Genomic DNA, 24,954 nt, shown 5'->3' on the forward strand with positions numbered 1-24,954 from the left:
GGTCTTTTTTGTTTGTATAACAAAACCTGGCAGTATGAATTAACAGCCAGGAAATATTTGATGCAATATCTGTAATTTCCTGTGGTTTTAACTTTTTAGGAAGTCTTGTGAATTGTATTTTGATTTTTCTGAGTTAACAGTATTTGGAAGCTAACTGGAATACAATATTCCTTGAAAATCCTGATCCTTGCTCCCAATCCACTTTCCTAACAGACTGATTTGGCAATTATTTACCATGTCCTTCAGTAGCACTTCCAGCCTACAGTGAACACCCATGGATAATCTGTGTTTTGCAAATTAATCCTATGAATCATAAGGCATCAGTAAAAATGGGTTAGATACCAAACAAATAGACTTTTATATAAATTATTTGGTGACTGTTACCAGTATTGGCTGAATAATTTGCTTCATGAACATTACTCAATCAGCCATCAAGATGATTGAATGACTTACTTGAATAACTTAGGTTATGTAATAAGAACTGGCAGTTTGTGTCTCATTTTTAATTGTTAAAAACATTTTTCAGAGAGATTTAGCTCAGTGTATGGCCATTACTCCAGTTAGGTGAGACAAATTGTTATTCTCTTCACATTTTGATTCAGGAATACTGAGGTTTTGAAAAAAGAAAGTCATTCATTTCAACAAGAAATCCTCCCTCAGATTGTCAAGGACATTCAGAATATGATCTGGTCTTTCTTTTTAAATTGTGTGTGAAATAGGCCTAGATATGCATCACAGGGAGCCTGGATTCTTAACTACCTATGTTTATATCAGATATATCTTCTTAATAGAGATTCTCTTTTGGAATTGTGTTCTAGTCATAGTACAGATTGCAGCAGATTTGATACCTTCATCTTTAGACTTTGCTACTACCAGAGCTAGTATTGGAATTATTCCAGATTTGATACAATAAACTGCATTGCCTTAAAAATAGGAAGAAGTGTTCCTCTGATTTGGGAAATTTTGGCCCACTTTGGAGGCAAGTAAATGCTGCTTGTAAATCAAATATTCTGTCATAATTCTATGGTCATATGTGGATGAGCTTTGAAAGTCTCTCTTCTTCCTCTCCACCATTTCAGGAAAGTCTGAAACTGTGATGATCCGTGTTTTCCTTTGCTGTGACATGTCTGGCCTGGAAACCCAAAGCAGAAGCTTTGAGGCACTTGCATGAATTTTGTAAATGATAGACTTGCTCTTGCTGCAGTTTTCATATTGGTTAAAATAATTACTGAAGTTAATCTTTACAGGCTTATCCCCAAAAAAATTACTTGCAGCTTGAGCAACTAATATTGTGCCCTTGGAAATTAAGTATTGTAGTAAAATAGACATTTGTGGTTGCCTAAGTTTTACTGAAAATTACTTAAATCTAGGTTGCATTGAAAATTACTGATTTCTGGGTGGTTCTAATGCTAAACAAAGAGCCCCAAGTTATGCTGACAATTGCAGTAACTTTTCCATGTGTGTGACACTCATTTCCCTTTAGCAGCAAATGCTGAGCTTACCTTACACAACAGTAGTTTTTTCATTTAATGTGTACATAAATGCACAATTTTTTCTTGATGATTGTTTCCAGTAGTCTTGGATGATAGCACATGATTTACAATAGGTGAAACACCATAGTTCAAGATATTAGGGTGGATTTGCAATGTCTCCTGCTACAGAACACCTGACACAGCAACAGAATAGGCAACTTTTTTCAACAACTCAAGCCATAATCCATTTTTTACCACTGGACTCACAATCCAGGATATTTCTGTGGCAAACAGGAAATTAACATAAAGTTATTACTACCCAGAAGTCTATATCTATTGTTTGATGCTGATGATAAGTGGAGAGATGGAATAGCCCACCATTTTTATTTAAATCATACTATTACTAATACTACAGACAATCAAGTCACAATATGTGTGGATTTAATGAACAAAATTATTTTTTTTTATTAACTTGCTAATTGGTTTAAATCACTGGCTGAAACACCTTTCAGATCTTTTCTCTGACCTTGAAATAATCCATGAGACTTTCACACAGTGAATAAGACAGTGAGGTTAAATTACCTTTAAACTAAATTGTTCATCTGCTTTATTAAATAAAGATAAACTATTTAATTTTGTACTGAAGCTAATAAAAGAATGAGCTAATTTTGGAGAGCCACTTACTTGTCTTAAATGACAGCTTTATCTTTGGACATAAGATATTGATGGTGGTTCATGTCACACCTGCTTTTGTTGGCTGTTACCTTTACAAACAGTAGAGTTACTAGTTCATTTTGCAGTATTAAGTAAGGTTGAGAATAAGGATGAGTTAATCTGCCTGTTTTACACAAAATAATATCAAATTTAAATTAGATTTTGATTTTAGTAGGATAGTAACAAAATTTTTTAAAAACTAAGCATGCATGGTGAAATATCTACTGAGTTCTCATTTATTAATCTTACTGGAATAAGACAAGGTATTCAGCAGACACCATGTAAAATCAGTACTGCCCATTTTCAAGCAGAGGTTTCTTTAAAAATCCACAGAAAAAGAACCTCATCTATTCTTTCTGCATTGGGGTAGAAAAGTATAATTCAGTAGCCAAAATGCTGGTTAAAATTACAATTATAGAGTCTTAGGATGATGGCATTTAGGAGCTGTAAGTGTATGCAGTATATCTGTAAAATAATGTAAATGCTCTATAAAAGTGCACAGCAGAGAACAAATCCTGAGCCAAAGAGTTTATGGTTTAATGTTCTGAAACTTCTTTTTGTTGAATATCTGTATTATAAATTCAAAACTGCTTGTAATGATACTCCTTAAATATAATTTATCACTGAACAGGGTAGCAATTAGAATGGTAGGAAGAAGCATATGAAAGATAACAAAGATAAACATAACAGATTCAAACTTTTTCAGTGGCAAGTATAAAACTGACATAACAAAACTTAGTAAAGTCAAGAAACATTTTATCATGCTTTTTTCCTTCTTCTGTATGTTGCTGTAAATATGGGATGCCTCCACAGAAGGCTGGAGGTGGAGAAGGTTCAGTGTTCATCTCTGTGGCTTTTGTAGTGCTTTACCTAGAGTATAATTAAATGACAGAATGCAATAAATAGTAAGACAAATATATACACTGTGCTTTGGAGATGGTTGATAGTATTTAAGGTGTGCAAGAATCTAACACAATTTGTGTGGGTGTTGTGGCACCTCTCTACATGCCAAATCTGGTTGGGTTACTGACATGCCCAGGAGCAGAGAGCTCACACTGGAATGAGCGAATGGGTCACAAATCCAGCCATGTGGGAAACTGGACTGCCAGCTGAGGGAAAGACCCTTGAGCTTTGAGGCTTGACTGTAGCACTGCTTTCCAGAGCAATTTGAGACCATATCAGCCTTTCTGACCTTTTGTTTCCTCAGATGAAGAATGACACTGGTGTTAGGTGTAATGTTTCTATCTACAATTGATTGTTCTAAGGATTAAGTTAGTTTTAAATGGGTGATGAATTCCATGAAGTACAACTCCTGCTATAATGCTAAAACTGGAAGCAGCAGGGAAAGGTGACCCTATGAGCTGTGCCCCTGTAGTACAACACAGCAGGAGAATACCAAAACCTGCTCTGGAACCACAGCCAGCACAGCTGCGTGATTGCACTGCTGTGTCCTGAGGAAAGGCAGACCTTGGGAATTTGGAAATACCACTCATTTAATGTGACTTCCCTGCTCTGAGACTGCAAAGCCAAAGAATCTGCTATGTTCTGTGTACTATGTTCATGCTCTGTGTTCTGTATAAAAGCCAAATTTCACTTGTATGAATATATTATCATATTTTTACTCAGTCTTCCTCTATTAGTTTTATCTCAGAAGGAGAAAAAAAAGCCCCAAATGTAAAACTGGGATTTTTGGTCACTAAATGTGAGGGAATTTATGACAGTCTATGCCTAAAGGGGTCATGCAACACTTTGTCCTTTTGCACAGTACAAAGCTGGGCATAATGAAACATCATTTGAGAATTTGTAATATCTTCTAGGTTTGTAATATTTCTGTTGGTTTTTTTTAAAGGAAAGGAGAATAGAAAACTAAAACCCAGGAATATACCTTTTTCCAGATGTAATGACAGGAAAGTGCTAGAGACTTAGAATAAAGACCTGCTTTCAAAAATTAAAGTGATATGTTATGAAAGGAAATGTATTGGAAGATCTGCAAAAATTACACATGAGTTTTTAACAATCAAAATTCTGTTTCAGGACACACATGAAGCATGGGAAATAGACAGCAGGATATCCTAATATTCATAGGAATAAAACTCTTTAAGCATGGGTAGATGGGATGTGTAGTAAGAATAAGGATCATGTACTCGGGGAGAATCAAGTATTCAAGCATTACAAGACATGACATGGAAACATATGTTCCATTCCTAGAGACCAGTTATAAACAGAGAGCAAATGAAGAGTGTCATTTTCAATCCATATAAATATGCCTCAAACTAGAGATTCCAACATGATGCTTCAATTCTCTTGTGCATACTCTGAGTCTTTTTGTCTTAGTTTTGTTCATTGTTTTAATGTGAAAATCCCACCATTTGATACTTTAATTGTTACAGATAGCAGAGCTGCAAGTGAATCCTACGGTACAAACTTGAGGCATTTATGCTTTAATAGCCAAGGAATAGTCACCTTTGAAAAACATACAGAGCTCTTTGAAAAATGTACAGACCTCTGTGATTTTTAAATAAAAAAGGAATTTTAGATCAGCCAGGGAAGGTAAATTTCTCATCTTTGTTATGCCTGGTCCTGAATAAAGCTGAATTTGATTCAGTTCTCTGTTCCAGGAGTGCAATTCTCATTCTGTGTTATTCCAGTGCATTACATGGAAAAGGACAAATATCTTTTGAAATCAATGTTGCGTCTTAAATCACGGATGAACTTTCAAGGTATTTGATCACTGATTTTTTTTTTCCTTTCTCTGTTCATTATTTTCAGACACAATCAATGCAGTGGACATATGTAATCAATGGACTTCCTCCACAGACTGTACCACCTACAGTGGCAGCAAAAGTAGTTTGCACCAGCAGCTACACAGGATCATTCACCGTCCGACAGCGCAATTTTATACGTGAAAATCTGAAACTTATAACCACTGGAGCATCCTCACCAATCAAAGGAACACCTTTAGTCCTTAGGAATAAACAGAGAAAGTTATAATCTGTTCATTTTTAGTGAGAGAACAAATAAATTCTGAAGATAAAAAGTAAATATGGTTTATTAAATTTTTTTGAACAGATATGGTATGCATAGATTATATGTTCTGTATGGAAGATTCAGAGCACCTCAACCCTAGTAATATTCCTGTTTTTCTATAAGGGATTTTGGTATCTAACAGTTTATTTATGTCATGCAGATGTCAGCAAGTTCAGAGAAAAAGCTTTAATTAAAAAAAAAAATATATATCTGAAGATTGGGTAACTCAGACTAATGCCTTGCTTTCTAGAGGATGTTGGTTTAATAAGACTCTAATAGGAAGTTTCAATGAACATTGTGTGTGATGTTCAGCACATCACACCCATGCAAAACAAGCAAGAAAAAACAATCCCTGTTCTCTTCCACAAGAAAATCCTTACCTTTTCTTGCTTTGGCAAATTTCATTAATTAGGACATCTTTGCTGCATATAAAATAACGATCTTGTTTTATTCATCCCATAACATTTCAAATCTTTGATAAATATACATAGCACAGAAGTGAAATAAAATGTCCTGCTGCAGTAATTTTATGTCAGGTATATTTTATAGAGTGCTTCAGAATATTAACATATAGAAAGTTATGAGAATTCAGTGAGGAATGAAGACAGATTTTCCTTTTTTTCCTAGAATAAACAAATCAGAGGTGCTGTTCCTAGTGTGTTTGTATTTCCATTCTTTAGATGGGAATTCAGGCTTTCTCTGCTCTTCATATAATGTGGAAAGTTAGGTCTATGCAGACATGCTTTGTAAGATCATTGGATGGGTAACTCCTGACTCCTTTCTTCATTGAGATAATTTTTCCTGATTTTACTAACAGAACATAAATTGTATTTGTGTCTTTATTTTGATAGCGAAATGTACTTTGACAAAAAGATGGCTTGGCACAGACTAAGTGCCTTCTTGGCTCCAATACAGAATGAGCATCACTACTCAGGAATGGGGAGTCTGAGAACAACCTATGTAGGTCAGTGCAAATGAGCACCAATAAAACCCTTTTACTGCAATGTGCTTGAGGATTTTGTTTATGCCGCACATTTTTAGAGAAGCAATTACAGAAAATGTTGGGAACACATAAAACAGCAATGGTGCTGTTTAATACCTCTTCTAAATGCAGGGTGCCCCATTTTGGTCAGAAACCAGGTAATCTGAAGTGAGAATAAAATCAGCTTTATAAATTCAATGTACAACACTGGAAAGATACTGTCCATATTGATATCTTTAGAAGACACTGAGAAAGAAGCTGTTGTAATATTTACCTTAAATGCTGCTGAGACACAAATGCAGCTGGATTTCATAGGAAGGCTCTATCTGCATATATGAATGAAGCAAGTGTTTATCTGACTGTAAGAAAGCAGAATTTATGGATCAGTAATGGTTTCACAACTAATGATTGGTGTTCAGGAAAAATTTAATTGACTATCTTTTTGTAAGAGCATTTTTATCCTTGATTCACTCCTTTAAAGTTATGCTTTCCTATTTAAAATGGCACTTCTTGCAAGATGCACAAAATTTTCTAATTCTCTCAGAAATGGATTAGCAGGTAGCGTAGAGGTGAATCATCTAAAAATTACATGGTGCTCACTCCAGAAATGTTATGCCCGATTTACTTGCCTGCACTTGCTGTTATATGTATTAGATTTCAAATTCTGTCATACATCTAAACATTTTAAACATCCATGGGTAAATGTGCAATAAAATAGTACCAGAGGGGTGTTTGCAAAGGAACCATTTATATTACCTGTTTTAAAAGGGATGAATGCATAATCTGTTCTTGCGGGACAAAATTATGGTTTTTTTTCAATGTGTACAAGGTCACTTCTGAGCTATGCAATATAGGCCATTGTCAGGATTTGGAAGTAATATTAAAAATGTATTTTTCTAGTTTCTTATCATTTAAACAGATCTAAGCATATTTCTTCTGCTATTAAGAATACACTTGCAAAGATGATTTAAAGAAAGACCATTTTAGCTATGTGGTTGTAACTTACATAGTGTTTTAGGTAATATCTGCATGCATCTATGGATTACAGTGACTATATAAACTGTTAAAAATAAATTCATTTTTGCTTCTTAGCTTGATAATTTTCACTTCCATCACTGAGGTGACTGTATTATTTGTAATGCTAGGACTAATTCCAAGTATATATCTTAAAAACTGTTTCTAAGCAGCAGCACTGGAAGATTTCCAGAATGATAACTTGTATTCATTACTTGCTTCCTCCTTTTTAATAGAATTACTGAGCCATTTTGAAAATATTAGTGTTTCAACTCCTGGAAGAAAAGGTCTGACATGGGAAAAGATTACAAAATGCTGGGTTTTTTTACTTAAAGATTTCACTTCAAAGCTTTTGAACATTAAATGTGAACTTCAGAAGAGCTGGGCAAGCTCACCATCACCCTGCACCCTAAAAATGTAATCTGCAGAAAAATTCAGCTCTTGTAGATGATAGACCTAAACACAACTGTTGCAGTCAGGGCTCAGGTCTGGAAAAAAGCAGCCCAAATCATTTAGCTTTGAATTCATTCTAAATTACTATTCATTATCGTAATCTTAAAAGGCAATGGGAGAGAATGAACACAGCCTCAAGTTATGGCTTCTGAAGATGCCCTCACAATGATTTCTGTGCCCTCATGCCACATCAGAACAGCCACTATCAGAAACTGGTAGGGAAAAAACGCAAAACTTTGTTTCTCCACATTAAAACACTCATCAGGATCCTTTTCTTCTGAAAAGGATTAAAAAAAAGGAGTTTTTCTCCTCACATTAATCTGTGTAAGCACAGCAGAATCTCAGGGAAATGAGGAGGTACTGGTTATTACTGTAACTAATACCTCCTAATTTCTCAATGCTAATATCAATTAGTGATCTAGAATTACTTCTACTGACCCCAGTTATATATTTTGATTTATAGAAATACCTAATTCATAAAACACAAGAAGTTTTTCAAAGTCACTATGGCATTTATGGCCAAATGTTTTAATCATAGTCTCACATGCCACACACGAGTCAGCTGTGCATCTCTTGTTAGTGGCTTAGCAGAAATGCTGATTGTCTAACCAGTGTAGTCACCATGTGCTTATTTATATTTCTTCCTCCCTTCTCTCTCGATGCCTCACTGTAATGATCCATCTAACAGGGTAATTAAAACAAGGAACTAAAACCTTAGGCAACATTATTGTGTAGCACAGAATTTGTTACTTTGGGAATGAGGTCTACGTTTAAATTTGTTAAAATACAGTGGAGCTTTTGCAGCTGTTGATCTCCTGGTTTTATCTGACATGTCCAGTAGTGGGGACAATCTGCCGTGGGCAGGTTTCAGCATTGTACAGCCAGAGCAATGGCTTCAAAGCAGTACAAAGCAATCGGCCTTCTAATTGTTTGATGTTTGGCTGAGCTTTATTTGGCACAATGCACACAGGAGAATGACACCAGGGTAATGTGGAGATGTCTTTAGGATGGCTGCCATTAGCAGCTCAGCTTGGAGAGGGTTTTGCACAAATTTCAGTAATGCTTGTTCTATTCATGTCTGGCTTCACCGTGACACTTGAAGGTTGTTTTATACCTGATCTCTCTCACAAGATATAAAAAGGTTTGGAAGTATCAAAACTGCCCATCGAAAATAATAGGAGTCAAACATTAACTTCTGTGCCAGTGCAGGTTTTGTGTGAGTCAGGAGAATGGGAGATAAAGGCTGCTTTAAGCACAGGAGGCAATCATGATCAGCTAAAGAGCCCTCGGGGGCACGGTGCCCTATCCTTTCCTTCTGCAAGGAAAGGGATTCTTTCCATGCAGCTCTTTGGGACTGAAGCCAGGTTAGCAGAGGACAAAATGCTGAACCAACAATGCTCTTACTTTGGTGAAATACCATAGCAGCAGCCAAATCTGAGCATGCACTTTTTTCCTCTTTGATCACAAACCCAAACTAGGAGAAGATATAGAAAGTTCTGACTCACCCTGAACATTGCAATCATCAGGGAAAGAATTGCTGTATATGAATAGACTGCAATAGATATTCCTAGGAGGAAGGCTTAATATTTAGAATAAGAGAGAAAATCCCTGGCTTTGCCTTACTATTTATTTGCTTCTGAGGCATTTCATAATTTTATTTCTCCCTGCAGCGACTGCTCATTCTAAAATAAATGACTGAACAGTGCTTTACTGCTGACACAGATCACAGTTTGTTGCTAATGGAATGTTAACTGCTTTTTAAGTAACTCTGAATAAACCTACTGATCCATAGAATATTCATCTAAAAAGGAATCCAATTTATCTACCAGCTTTTCTGCTTCCACTGTCATGAAACATATTTTTCTACAGTTTACTGCAGTTATTGTAATATTGGTGTCAGATTTCCTGTAGAAGGATATTTTACATTTTGAGACCATGACATGATGCCAATGTGGTGAAGTCGTGGCAGGAATTGATGCCAAGGTCACTGCACAGAAATGTGTCTAAAAATCACTGCTTGGTGACTAGGGAACTAAAGACATATGGGGCAAGGACTGTCTTTGACCTTCTATTTCCCTCATTATTACATGATTAACCTCCCTTCTTCAAAGTACCCAGCTTCTCCTGGTAAAAAAAATTAAATAAACCTGTCAGTGGAAAACTTGGCAACTCACTGCTCATCCCACCATAGTAGTACACAGCAGATGCCAACAAACCAGTCTAGCCCAAGTCTTAAGTGGAAAAATAAAATCAGAGGTATCAAGAAGGGTAAAGCAACAAAGTAAAATCCTTCCGTTTATTAAATGTATAGATCCAATTCACCAATCTCTACAAAAATGGAAGGCCCGGTTTTCCCATTCACTGGAACAGGTATCCAAGGGTGCCTTTGCTGTAGCCCACAGCATTGGCCTGACATTGTCAGTGTGGGGTGGGAAGGGTGGCTGTGTCCTGACTTCACCTCTCCCACTCCTCAGTGTTTTCATATATATAACACTGAAGTGCAAAATATACATTGCAAATCAATAAAACCTGCAATTGTCATTCAAAAAGAAAAAACAAACAAACAAAAAACCCAAAACAAACCCAAACAAAACAACAACCAAAAAAAAGAAAAAAATACATAAGAAACAATTTTCTCCACTCACACGCTTCTCTAAAAGAAGCGTAAACTAGCCTATGAAAAGGAAGATTCCTGATGATCTATTAATAAACAAACAGACTTCAGGGTGAGGTGTGAAACTTCCACATTCTTGATGAGTATAGTATCCATTTTTCTAATATTGTTTAGGTTTAAGTATCATAGAATCATAGGACAGTTTGGGTTGGAAGGGACATTTAAAGGTCATCTAATCCCCTTCGATGATCAGGGACATCTTCAACTCGATCAGTTTGCTCACAGCCCCATTTAACCTGACCTTGAATGTTTCCAGATACAGTGATCTGCCACCTCTCTGGACAGCCTGTTCTGGTGTTTCACCACCCTCTTTGTAAAAGATTTCTTCCCTTTATCTAGTCTAAATCTCTTTTCGTTTAAAACCATTACTCTTTGTCCTATTGCAACAGGCCCTATTAAAAAGTCTGTCCCCATCTTTCATGTAAATGCCCTTTAAGTATTGGAAGGCTTCAGTAAGATCTCCCTGGAGCCTTTTCCATGTGGAACAACACCAGCTCCTCAGCCCTTCCATACCTGAGAAATGTTTCATTCCTCTGATCGTTTCTATGGCCCTTCTCCAGACTCACACCAGCAGGTCTGTGTCTCTCCTCAGAACTCCAGAGATGGACAATCAGTCAATTCCCCCATAAATATCCTGACTGATACCTGGGATACAGCATTTAGTGTACTGGGGACTCCTGTCAACAATCTGAAACATTGTTGACTGTTTAATATCAATGGAGAAAACAAATCCAAATCCACTATGTCAACAAACTGTACTGCCAGCACACTAACTCCATTTAGGAATAGCTTTCTGAAGCGTGTGGCATATTACAGAGTTAACAAATATACATATTAAGTAAAAATAAAATCGTGATTATTTTTATTCCTTGGAATGCAAAATAAACTTGTATTTGTGTAACTCTGCACTTGGAAAGTCAAGCTGAATGTGCAGGCAGTCAGATGTGTGCTTCTGAGTTCAGAGCATACCTGTGAGTTTTGGGTCAAATACATAGTAAATATGTGAACAGCACTGACTCAGCAGCCTTGCATTGCTCCTGGCATGAACTGTTGCATTCAAATATGATTCAAAACTTTTCAAATGCATTGAAAACTTTTGACTTTAAAATGCTTTTCTGAGCCATGCAGCCGCATGGCGAGTGTTAATTGGTACTTCCATTCCATTTATTGTTGCCTTACTTCTGTCCTAATATTTGCTATTTAAAAAATAAGTAAACAAACAATAATAAAAGGTAATTAAAAAGGCAACATCAAACCAATAACAAGGCTATCCTGCCTAGATCTGAGCTTTCTTGTGCTCAGCTACCAGTTATTCATTTTGAAGCAGTTCCTTCCTATTGAACCTGAATCTAAATTACACAGAGTAGATAGTGTGAAGGGGAGACACAGACAAGCGAACTCAGAGCTACAAAATTAAGTAAATCCTCATGGCAAAGAAATCTTATTGCATAGAAATATTTTCTAAGGAACCTTCCTTTCAGTTAGAGGACAGTATCTAGACACAGTGGCTGTGATCACTGCCCTATAAGGAATTAATTGCTAGATGGCATGTCACTGTACTGAAACACAAATCAGCTGCAGAAACATTGGATTAGCTCATTAAAAAATGTCATTAATTAGGGGTTCAACATCTGTAAGAATTGTTTGGTCATTTGCAGGTCACAGAAGACAAAGTGCCCGAGTTCCAGGGTGGGAGGTGGCTGGAATTGGGACATCCCCATGCTCCTCCCTCGGACCATGGAGGACGAAAGGAGCACTGGAGCTGCCTGGAGTTCCCTCCCCCTCACTCTCCCCTTGTGCTGTGAGGCTTCAGCTGCCCAGATCAGCTGCAGTGCTGAAGCCAGAGCTGTGCTGCTGTAAATAAGAAGGAACAGCTGGGGGATATTGCCAGTGGGGGTCCCATAGCTTTAAATATAATCAGTTCATGGACTGATATAATCCATAACTTTCAGAGTAAGCTGCAAATTATCTCTGCACATTTCCCCAGGTTTGTGTTAAAAGGAATAAATTACAAAGAGGAAATTTGCATTTAGCTTACTTAGCTTGTTCATGATAGCTGATAGTGAATTGTGATGTTGCTTTTGGAAGATTTTACTTATTATCTAATGCATTGAGAATGATGGTTGGGTGCAGTTCCTATCACTTTTCAAAATGTAAAAGAAAATAAATCACTTGATTATTAACAGAGAGGATAAATAACCAAATCAGATAGATTACTGGTGTCTGAATTAATGAATTAAAAGCAGCATGAAGAAGAAAAAACATGAATGTAAGGGCCTTACTAGAATTATTTGGGAAGAGAAAAATTTTTAAGTGAGGAATAGTTCTACCTTAAAGAAAGTAGTACAAATCAACTGGCACAGAAAGCTGACAAGGTTATGGGGGATTATTTAAAGTAGAAACAGGAGGAAAAAATTCAGCAGGTGTTGAGGAACACTTGAGCCAGTCACAGACATCTGCCAGGACTGTCAATCCTATGACAAGTGTCTCTGTCACAATGTAATAAGTATGAAAAATTATGGTAAAACTAGGGGAAGGACCAGTGCAGATCCCAGAAGTCCATCAAGGAAAATCAGCCCAAGAAATAGTCTAACAATAACAAGAAATAAATACCAAACAGTTCAAATAGAACTGATAGAAACAACATAAAAACCGTATCACCAAGGAACAGTACCTTGAGAGGAGTGTTGTAATTCTGTCTGTAAAGTAAAGACAGAATATTCCTTAAATGCAGTGCAATGCCATGGCATTTCCATAAAAATAGATTGAGAGAGTGTTTGGTGGGGAGGAGGCCAGTGAGGAGAGCCAGGAAGGATGAGGGTGCAAGAACAAATGGCTTGTGAGAGGGAAAGCACATTAACAGTGTGACACCAACAGCTGCTGGCTCTAAAGAAACCACACTGCATTCACAATGTTGAAGAGACACAATTAAAAGAACAAATGCTCCCCTCTCCATTAAATCAAACACACCTGTATCTGATAAACTTCTATCAATGTCTTTGATGGGCTATAGACAGTCAGGATGTTAAGAAGAAATCAGTTCCCCAGCAAAATTCCACTGCATTTGGTTAATTTGTGGTAAGTATACAACATAATTAAAGCCCATATCAGGATAAAATTAGCAAGGCCATATCTTGGCACACTATATAATTATGTCTATGAAAAGTAGTTCAAGACCAGTGAAAATTTACCATTTTTAATATAGTCTGAAGGTAACATTTAAAAAAAAAAAAAAAAACAAAAAAAACCACAAACCTGGTGTTGAACTCATGAGCAGATAATGATCATAATTTCAATAAGTGAAAAAAGAGACATCTCCACTCTGCAATGTTTAGTAGAACCTGAAGAAGCCACAGAGCTTTCTCCCCAGAAAGCCACCACAGTACTGACACAAGTACCTCCTTCCATCCCTCACTGTTCTCCTTTATAAATGTCACATGGATCTAAACATTAGCATGTAAATACACCAACTCTGACATAGTTCAATGCTTCTTCCCAAGGCAGAAACATCTCCTTGAGGAAGATGCACAGGGAAATAGAAAGTTAACAGCAGTTTCCAATCTCACCCAAGTCCAGCCAGCAGTGGGGTGTGGGGCTGGTGAGGTCATACCTCCCCAGCTTTGGGCTGGAAGAATACGAGCAGCTGCTGATGGAGGGCTCTGACTGGATGATGAAGAGTTTGGCCTTCCCTGGGAAAAACATTCAGGATTATAAGCTTGGGAACCCAGTAGCTGTTGCAATCCAACATGAAACAACTCTAAAACATCTGGCATTGATTATATGGCTTCCAGTTAATTACTCTAGCAAATAATTAATGTGCCCAGTGAAGAGGACCATCAGCTGTGGGTGCTGGAGAGGATGCCTGGAGTCATCTTGTAGTAGTTTCTGCTTGGGTGGGTGTGCAGAGCACAGGTATGGTTTCGCACTAGAGGAAAGAAATGAAACCACCCTAGAGTTTGTCAGAATTCAGTACCCAGATTTCTGTAGGATTTGATGAGTGATTCACTTTTCAGTGTCACATAAGAAAAAAATAACACCGTAAGAGTAGAGACACCCCCTTTGCAAGTGCTTAATTTATGCTCACCAGCAAGTGCTTAATATTTTGACTCTTATCTCCAAAGAATGCAATGTTTAGTAACATATTTATTCTCATTAGAAGGTCAAACGATGCCAAAGAAGCATTTCAGCTTTGGAAAAGTGATAATTACATTTTGCTTGTTGGTAAAACACCTTTGGTGACACAGGTCATGTATGTTTTAAGAAGGAGCCTGAGCTACACCTGATTTTTGCTGCTGGGAAAAGCACTAGGTCACATGTAGAGCCATGCTGATCAGCTCTTCTGGCAAACTAGATATGTTTCCAAGCATCTAAAATACAATTGTTCAGCTTGCAAACTAACCAGCAACATAGAAAAAAGACAGGTCTGAGCCGGGAGACTTAACAGGTATCTGCCCACTTTCCCCCTCAGAATCCCTGAATATTTTCCCTTTTGAAAGAACTGAAATTTTAAATTAAGAAAGCAAAACCAAACTAGTTTTCTGAAGAGGCTGAGGAAAAAAAGTGGAAGAGTTCTGAGAACAGGGAGGCATAAAAGGGTTGTGCATATGTGGTTCCCTCCTACAAAACCCCAGTGAGGCAATACAGGCTGCTGTGGAGTAATTTGTCTCATGTACAAGCTGGGATGAAACTACTGAGCTCAAATGACTGACCAACACCTGACTGCAAATGGGAAACCTGTTAAAACTGGAGCTCAGGGGTCAGGAAGAACCATTATCCTTAATTTATTAAGTAACTGTAAAAAACCTTTATTTTATGCAGTGTCACCATTACTCTGTGTAAGAGTTTTCACACTAAAGGCATACCTGCCTGAGAAAAGCCCATAAACCATCGAGAATCACAAAATTATTTAGGTTGGACTCATTAACCCAACAGTGCCACTAAACCTTGTCTGTGAGTGCCACATCCACAGGTCTTTGAAATACCTCTAGGGATGGTAAATCAACTGCCCAGGTGCAGCCTATTGGGATGCTTGGCTTCCCTTTTGGTGAAGAAATTTTCCCAAATATCTAGTCTGAGCCTTCCTTGACACCACTCATGAAGTAAAAGCATGAAATGGCAAATGCTGATATCAGAGTTTGGTTGGCTGGGCAATGTGGAGTGAATCCTTGGGGATGGGAGTTCTGGCTGAAACAGGGAGTGAGTACCTATATCCTCTCTCCTGTTGTCTTCAGGAAAATTGGATTTCATGTCACAGATGCCCTTTTCATCATCAATTTCTCCTTATCAGAAAAAAACCTGCAAGCCTCCGTGTTTTAGTTAAGTGCCTGATTGTGAAGGAGATAAATGGGGTAGAGCTGGAAGCTCTTCCTCTTCAGTCCCTGTTAAGTGGCACCTACAAGTGAAGCAGAGGAAGAACTGCTGTGAGGATGCCTTTGGATGTCAAGGCAGACATGTGGGAAGCTGGTAAAAATGACACAGTTCTTATGACTTGACATGTCTGACATATGGCCTCACACTTGTTTATTGCCTACACACTGAGAGAGTCCTTGCAAGTGCAGGATCAGTCCTGTTTTTTCTCCAAGCAGTGGCTTGACAGCTACAGGCTAAGATTAGGCTCTGGAGGAATCAACATGTAAACACTGGGAGATTAATGGCCAATGAATTATAGCCATGTGGACAGGACAGATTTTTTTTTTTTTTTTTTTTTTTTTTTTTTTTTTATTTATTTTTTTTTTTTTGGGATTGAAATCCTGTGGACACCTCTGAGAGGAAGCAGCCACCAAGTGCTTGTCACTTTGCACCATGCAGCTGTATTTCAGTGGCAGATGGGGCACTCTGCACTGGTAATTTAACACCAGCTGAGGCCCTCATCTTTCTGGCACATCTTTGCATGAGTCTTTATTCAGGGTTGAACAGGGATCATGGACACTGCAGCTCTCAAAGTTCAAGACAAAGATGTGCTCTGAAATGCACCCAAAACTTCTAGATTTTAAGCCATGGTGGCCACACCAATTTTAATAGTTGAGCAGCCACTCCATATGTACCCTTGATGTAACAGGTAGTGATATAGTTAGTGGTTATGAGGGCAGCTGATCCTAATACATTGGTGATGAAAGGTTTCTAACAGGGTATTTGTGTCATGGAGATAATTGCGTGTCTGGGACCATTCCCCTCCCAACATCTCTAAGCTCTGAGCAAGGCATCTTTTCTCTGCATTTGGTACTTCTCCTAATTAATATGAAATAGAAATAGCTCAAGTTTCACATTATAGGTCTTCCATAAGGACGAGTAAGAGATAGGAAGAACTCTTTTTTGAGATTGTTGCAACAAGCCAGTGAATAAAAGTGTGATTTTTGCTTAATTACTGAAATGCTTAACACTTAAATCTCTCTAGTTTTTGTACACAGCCCATGAGACAGCCAGAATACACAAATGTAGTGAGCACTCCCTTCAGTGCTGCAAGGATTTTGGGTATCAGAGCTCAATGTTTTGGGATAACTTGGCCACTGATTGCTGTCTGCTGCAGAATGTTCTCTGTCAAGTTCAGGAGACACCCCACCAGTAGATGAGCTCTCCTGTGAAGGCAGCTGGGCACAGCCAGGAAGGGAGAGCCTGTCACTCTGACAGCCAACCTAAGGCAAGCTCTCCACACCTCTGGGCTGGATCCCTAAACAGCAAAGGCATGTGCTTGCAAATGATGCCACTTGGCCCAGCTCTTAAATGGCCATGGAATAAAATCTCAAGGAGAGGTGAAAACTGCTTTGATCTCTGGACTAGAGAAATGTGCTCCCCTGCTCTGTGCTGCAAGGTGTCTGAAGGGTGGGGACCATCTGCCTTGCTAGCCTCTTGCTTGGCCACAGTGTCTCAGCTGTTTTGGGTGAAATGGATTTTGTTATTACAGATATCTCTAAAAAGCTGTCCATCTTCACAGCCCAGCACAGCCTGCTTTTGCTTCTGCCTTTTAAACAGCAGAAATGAATCCATCTCCCAAAGGAGTAGGATGGATGGGTTTGCATGAATGGAGGAGACCCCTGCTAAGCCAGTCCCCACGTCCTGGCTGACAGAAGTCATGGGCAGAGCAGAGCTGCTGCCAGAGCTGGTGGTACCAGGGGAGCTGTCCCAAGCCAGGAGCAGAGTTGTGCTCATGGAGCTAAACATGCCCTGCCTGCAGGCTGAGCTGTGGTACTGGGGGATGCTGCTGCTTTCCTTCTGAGCTTCTGAGCCCAGTCCTCAGCACTGGTGCAGAATGTCTGGCAGCACTGGGATAGTTGCTTTCCTGAGGTGTGCCCAAATTCATTCTGTCAGACCCCCCTGCCTGGGGGTCAGGGCCTCTTTTCTGAGAGCCGTTTCTGCCTGCTGCAGAACAGGGGATTGCAATGCCCAGCTCTCATCTGTGGATGTTGTGCTGTGGGTGGGTACCCACATTCCCTACCAACCCAGAAGCCAGTGTTGGTGCCAGGCTGGCTCTGCTCCAGTGGGGGGTTTAGAGAAGCTGGTACAGAGCCAATGTGAGCCAGACTGCTGCACAGTGAATTAGAGAGCACTGAGCCTCAAAGGCAGTGCCTGTGCAGAGCTGCAGGCTTAGGAAGTGACCTGCCCACTCCATCCCTGCCTCCTGTTCTGAAATGACAAACTTGAGCTTAACAACAACCACAGCTGTACCTTTTCCTCTGAACAGGCACTGGCTGACTTTTTCACCTCAGGTAGTTCAGGAACAGGGAGAGTGAAAAGATACAGATAAAATACTATTAAAAATACAGAATAGCTACTCCTGGCATTTTTATAGCACTTTTTATCCAAGAATGTGTGCAGCACAATTAAGATCACGGGTTCAAATGCCCCAGTTCACAGCAGCTGCAATTGGAGTCAATCACAGATGACACCCTAGTTGCTCATACCAAGCTTTTTCTGCTGAGCCTGTCTACTGTCTCTGCTGAAGGCTGGTTTGAGCCACACTTCAAAATATTTATGTTATTCTGACTGCGTAAATAAACAGCTTGAGACTCTCGCTGCAAAACCCTTCACTAGCATTGGCATTCAGGAAAGAACAAACAAAACATAGAGCTCCATCCTTGGCCCATCAGCATGCTGAGCAGGCCATCCATCAGATATGCCTGTGCACTGTAGTCATTACTCAATGAGCAAAAGCATTTACAAAAAAATCCATGACACCCAGCCCTATGGCACCGACAGTACTCCAGGGGGTTTAGCACCTCCTGTGCTACACATCTCGTTTAGAAGTGATGTGTTTCAGTGGCTGTGGTGGGGCAGTGGCAGGTGACATCCCTGTTCCTTGGGGTAGACAGACTGTGCTCGTGAGGGCACTTCAGAAATCTGCAAGTGTCCCTTCTAAGGAAGTGCATAAAATAACTGTGGATATCTCAGTGATAAAAGGGTCCCTTTCACACAAATATTCAATTTGAAGTTGTGATAAAGTGAGACTTGGGTTGTCTCTCCAGACTTAAATCTGAGCGTAGAAGCCCAGCCCCCAGCCTGCTCCTCCTCTGCGAGCTCCTGCTCATGGCTCACAGCAGAGCTTCCCTTCCCCACACAGCATTCCTGACTCCTGACTCGGCTTCTCCCAAAGCCTCGTGCTGTTTTCTCACTCATGCCAAACACTGGCAGATTAATTGACAACCTGCTGCTATTTTTACCTTGTAGCCTCTTTACTCAGCTGTCTCAATCAGCTGCTGCTTAGATTTTCCTCTCTCTGCCTGCAGAACAGCAGGCTGGAGCCTTTCAACTCTTGCTCCTGTTTCCCCTCTTCTTCAAGATTAAGATTCACATTAAATTCAGTCTCTTCTTTCTCTGTCCCAAACTTTCAACAACCAAGGCTTGACACATTTGTCTTCTTGTATCTCTCTTCCAGTCTGACTGTGACAGAAAATGCCATTTTGTAATCCTCACTCACACCCCGAGCCAAGACAGAGAGACGAGCAAGCCCTCCTTTCTGAAGATGCCAGCTAAGAACCTCAAATAAGCTGAGAGAAGCGAATGATTCAGCAGTCACAGCAGGTCTCAGTAACAGATGGCAGAGCAGACAAGCTTGCTCATGTTTGCTTGCACAGCGAGGCCTTTTGTGACAGTCTTCTGGAGGGGCTGCTTCCCTGAGCAGTGATTTCAGTGGCTGGCAGGACAACGCTGCAACGAGAGCAGGTCCTTTGTGCATAGATCTTTACAACACCCACAGCTGCCTGCAAGTGGTTTTCACACTTCTAGCTTGTATTTTGAGTGGGTAAACATGCTTTTGATGAAAATTTTTCCTGTCAAGAAAATGTAATTTAGTTGTTCCCACCATTGTGCTCCATAATATTTAATTGCTAAGGCTCTTTTCTCAGGCCACACTTAAAATCAAGCTGTTTCAAAACAAAATGCTCCTATGCAGATACATATTTTAAACAATGGTTTCATATCGTCCATTGGACAAACCATTAATAGGACTGAGAAGTCAGTGGTGTCTACCTTTCCTTCTTTAAAGAAACAAAAGAAGCAGAAAATAATTTTACATAGGCTCTAGGCAATAATAAAAATAGCTTTGGGAAGCAGAACAATGACAGACAAGTTGTGTGACTGGGAGTAAGGTGTAGGATTAGTGGTTTTCTTGTAAGATTTTGACTGCTAGATCACCATAGATCCCCATTATATCACCTAGATTAGTAAGAATAAAGTACTTCAGTAGCTCTTAAAATAATGGTTTCTTTCAGGCACACAGCTGGTGCTAACTCTGGCCTTTGTCCTGCCCAAAGATCTCTGCTAGAATTTCACTGTCCTTCCTCCCTGTGCAAACACCACTGCCCTTAATTCTCCAGCACTGCACAGCACACAGGGTGACCTTGTGCACGTAAAACTCATTACAGACTCTTACTGGAAATCTCATCCTCCACCAGTGTCTAAAAAGGAAAGTTCCTTTAATAAATATGTCAGCCACAGGATAATATTCCAAGCTTTTCCTTCCACGTGCTGTTGCAGTGATGCTGCAGGCATGCCCATAGGCTAAACACTTCCAACCTAAAACCAGGCAGGTCATTTTCTTCTAATCTGGGATGCTAAAGGTTGCTTCTGTCTCATTGTGGTTCTACACCTGCTGTTACAATCTTGTGAAAGATTTGATAAATGCCAAACTGCTCTGTAGAGTGGAATTCCTCTTGGGCCACGTTACAGAAAGGGAGGTTTGAGTCTCTCTAGCTCTATGTTGCAGAGCTCTAATCTTCCTGACTTGTTCTAATGATGTTTTTTGCCATATTGATCTATGTTAGCAGAAATTTTAAGAACATACATCAGCAGGTAAATTTGAATTTATGGTTCCTATTTAAAATCACACATGGCTTTCTTCTATTCATATAGAATGCATGTTTTCTAAGTGACACAACTTTACTGCTTTATAAACAAGCATTTTTAGGATTGTCTGAAAGGCTTACCGTTCAATGACCCATGAATGTAAAGAAAAGGTCAGTTTGAAATGCTTGGCCACTTTTAAAAATACCCTATCTTTGGAGGCAAAGAAAAAAAACAGATCAGAAGATGATATTTTAGGAAGTCCTTAAAGACTTCTTTGTTAATCATCTGATGTACAGTTTTAGGGAAAAGCATTCATTGAAATACATTGATTATAAATATCTAACTGTGAGGTCAGGTTGACTTAGTCAACAAAACATGAGCCACTCTTTATATCTGGGTAGAGCAGAACAAATTCAGTTTGTAAGGAGGAGTGACATATGCCTCTTTTAGAGGACAGAGGAGGAATTAGACCACGTGTTAGGATTAGGTTTTAGGGCTAAGATGAAAAGGACATGACCCTTGCCACATTGCCTTGACCCAGCCCTGCATGCATTCCACTCAAGGTAGGATCTTGATGATATTCCAAGATACAGAAAGGCACTGTTTAAGTGAACAGACTTTCACCTTTCTAATTTCCCTTGAAATGAGCAGTGCAGCAGTGTGAACGTGTTGGGGCAGTACACAGGAGTCACAGGCAGAGTTTTGTGCAAGCAATTATGTGTCTAAACACTTGGATCAGTTTATGTGCACAAAAGAGTGTTGTAACCTTCTCTAGGGTCTTTTCCTTGGAAAAAATATCTTAATGGGGTGTTCTGTTCCAGACACTCACTCCTGTGTTCATAGACCTAACATGGAAAATTTGACTACTAAAACGAGACTGCGCTAGAAAATTAGGAGTCTGTGAAAATAGGGAGCTGCAAGTGTTAGTAGTTTGCAGTCTTTACTGCAGCAGTTGCAGTGGATGACAGCTGCAATGTTTAAGAAATACAGCCTGACAAAAATTACTGCATTTTCCAGGGGTGACATGAAACATAAAGCTGATAAATCATACTATAGGAATCTACTGCCTGTAAAGCTGATAAATCATACTATAGGAATCACTGGGGTGACATGAGACATAAAGCTGATAAATCATACTATAGGAATCTACTGCTACTATGAAACAATATTATTCAATAAAATTAAAGGGCAGGACTGTTAATTTACAAGGTAGTGTGTTGATATAGCTTACATTGATAATAGTCAACCCAAAAATCTGTGCTCAAAACCATTTGAATGAACCTTTGTAATTAGTCACTTACCATGACTACCTCTCACCTAGATGCTGCTAGCTTAACCAATGTATTTAGGTGACCTCTTCTATTAAAAAGCTTCCAACAATAGACTTTCAGAGATAACCAAAGAGTTTACAAGCAAAGACACTTTTTTCATAACACAAAAGTTGTTCATATTACTGCATGAAATCAAAATTGGAAAAAAAAACAAAAAACCTTTGCATAACCATGAACATAAAAAATAATAAATCTCTATTTGAACAGCCACCAGAGGCTGCTAGAGACCTAACCTTGCACCCATTGCCCTCCCCTTTATTACAAGTTTGTTGCTCTCCCTTGCAGTGTTATTTGTCTTAATCAGCCAAAAGGTGTGTAGTGTCCCTTTTTCCTATGTGACAATTAGATTCATAATTAACTAGCCATACTTTTCTGCAATAGCCCTTAAACTTTCCCAGAATAGGAATGTGAAGTGTGGATTAAATTCTGATTTGAAAAATGCCAGTTAAAACTTAGCAGTTCTAAATGTGTGCAGCTAAGAGGACACTGAAGTCCTTTGGCCATATAATTATTTTTAAATCATATGTTAAAATGTACAGGATATTTTACCATGGAGATAAAATTTCTACCCCAAAGACCTTGCAGTCTCACAAGATCTAAAAAGACAGAGGTACACTGGCTACAGGCTAAAGGACTTACTTGTTGAAGGTGCATGATAATGGTAGAAAATTTAACATATCATTAAATGTTATCCAGTCCTCTGCTGTGACTCTGAAACCCTCTGGCATTTGAGGCTGTGGAGCTATTAATGCTTTTCTGACTGGGAGCTGTACTGGGGAGTATGGCTATAGCAGGGTTGGCTTTTTGCCTCCTTCCCTCTATACTTGCTCACATTCCCTAGATCCCATATTCAAATGGATGAAGCATCCTCTCAAGTTAATGTGAAGTCACCCACATTTCAGATAAGAAGGTCTAAGACCTTGGTCTGTCATGGCAGCAGGACAGACAAGGCTGTCCCAGCCCCACCAAACTCTTCTTGTTTTGGGCAAAGTTTACTGTAGCTTTAGGGCTTCCAAGAAAACTAATCTGGGGAATGCAAGCAAAGGGTGGATGGCCTCTATGCTTTTGCCATGATGTCGAAAGAGCAATAAAGAGGAGGCTGAATGGGGGATTCTCATACCAGAAATGCTACTTTTGAGCTTAGATTGGTATTAGTGGTGTAGGGAGGTCCTGGTTTCTGAGAATTATCACTTTGAGCCATATGCTGCTGACTTTTGTTTATCTAAGAAATTATATAGCGGCTAGATTTTAAGCTTCTGGTAACCATCTACATTTTTTATTCCTCTGGATATGAGTAGATATATGCAATGATACCTCAGAGCAGTATTTTTAATGATACTTTAGAGCTTTCTTCTAAGCTTCAGAATAGTTTCTTCACGTGTTTTACAATAAAATAATGTAACTAAATAACAGCATTGAAAGTGGCATAGTCTAGGCAAGGTTGTTAGCATAGCTTATAAATTCTTTACTGTTTCTGTAAATGCCATGTTTTTCTTCTAAACAGTTTTCTTTCAGATCAATGCAGAATTACTAAATTTGATTTTAAACAAACAGTGGCAGCACTTCCTGTTAGTCTAAACAATAAATGACAATAACAACAATAAAGCATCGTCTGGCAGGATGTGATACAGGTTATGCTCATGTACCACCAATGACTGTGCATCAGCATAAAACTGTCTGCTCTCTTGTTTCAGTTCATAAAAGCTTAAAAAGAATTAAGTCTACCAACTGGATTTTTATTAGCTTGGCTATTGAAGTCAGAAAGCAATAAGTGTTATTTATCTTAGGAATGGAAGAACCCAAAGAACTTGATTTAAGCAGTTGAATAAATATGAGTCAGGAAAAGGAGAGACACACAAAGAGCTAATGCAGAGTTTTAACAAGTAAAATCCTGTTTGGAGAGACTCATCCTGAATTAAAGCAATGGCAAGTTGCAATGTTGGCAACTCCTGCTCTGTTGCCCTTCTGAGACCCACCACCAGAGATTTGCCCATCCCTGCACAGAGCAGGGACTCCAGGCAGGGAGCACAGATCAGTTATTTCCCCCAGGAAGGGCCAGGTGGGATCAGTGGTTGCTAACAGTCCCACTGGGCCTGCCTAAAATCATAGACCCTCCCGCTGCCCAAGGAAAATCAGCAGTGCCTCTGTTAGTCCTGGCAGGGTGTTGTCTCACCAATTCTTTTAAAGGAGTTTCCACAACTTTCTCAAGCAACTGGTTCTAACTTTCACCCTTAGAAACCTTCCTAGGTGTTGCTTGGGAACATATCCTCTTTCACTTGGGAACATGACCTCTTGCCATTTAACTTGTTGCTTTACCTTCCCTGTCTGAATGTGGAGGTGATTCTCCACTCCTCTGAAGTTGCCTTTTACACCTATAAAGACTTCTGTCCTTCATGTGATTTTTCTTCTTTCCTCAGAGCAAACCTTCTTCAACTCTCTGGTTAATCTCTCCTCTAATCTTGGACAACTGCTCAGAAATGTGAAGCTGAAAATCTGAAATAACTGAGCTGTGGCTGTCACAGTACCAGGAGACTCATTTCACCTGACATGCCAGCTTGGCATTTTTCTCTGCATCCCAGTCAACTATTGCAGCAACCTGAGGTTGCATATCAGACAGAATTTGAAATTTGAGTCAAAAATCACCAAATCCTACCATTTTGCAATTCACTTATGTGTATTTATGTATCTATTTTCTCAAAATGTAAGACCCTGAATCATACTTTTTCATATAAAAGTCTCAAGAATATTTTGATCTCTAAATCTTGCATTCAGGAGAGTGGCTGGTCCCCATTTAGTCCCATTAATCCCTATTTTTGGTATTGTCTGCAAATTTAATTTGAATACCCTGTCGAGACATCTAGAACAGTAAAGAAAATATTAAGTATTTCCAGACTCCAAAGAGTCTGCTCGAGTCTTTCCTTTTGGCAATAGCTCATGAATAACTGTGGTTTGATTACACTCCTCCAGCTATCTTTGCTCTCAGCCTCTTGTGGCTCCCAGCTGGATGAT

The 24,954-nt window shown here is 39.2% G+C and overlaps 1 protein-coding gene across 8 annotated transcripts in view; it reads left to right on the top strand.

Annotated features, from left to right (window-relative positions):
- Nucleotides 1-24,954, top strand: part of CFAP47 (cilia and flagella associated protein 47) — a 348,805-nt gene that overhangs the window by 258,397 nt on the left and 65,454 nt on the right. For 5 of the 8 annotated variants that reach the window (XM_053971829.1, XM_053971831.1, XM_053971832.1 and 2 more), the window contains one exon: nt 4,956-7,273. In XM_053971829.1, the coding sequence (XP_053827804.1) occupies nt 4,956-5,177 (222 nt within the window). In that variant the 3' untranslated portion in view covers nt 5,178-7,273. Of the gene's footprint in view, nt 1-4,576; nt 4,908-4,955; nt 7,274-24,476; nt 24,493-24,954 lie in introns of those variants that run through there. The other 3 variants (XM_053971830.1, XM_053971838.1, XM_053971833.1) reach the window with 3 other exon arrangements.

The sequence above is a fragment of the Vidua macroura genome, chromosome 2 (assembly GCF_024509145.1).
Source record: "Vidua macroura isolate BioBank_ID:100142 chromosome 2, ASM2450914v1, whole genome shotgun sequence".
NCBI classification, from domain to species: Eukaryota; Metazoa; Chordata; class Aves; order Passeriformes; family Viduidae; genus Vidua; species Vidua macroura.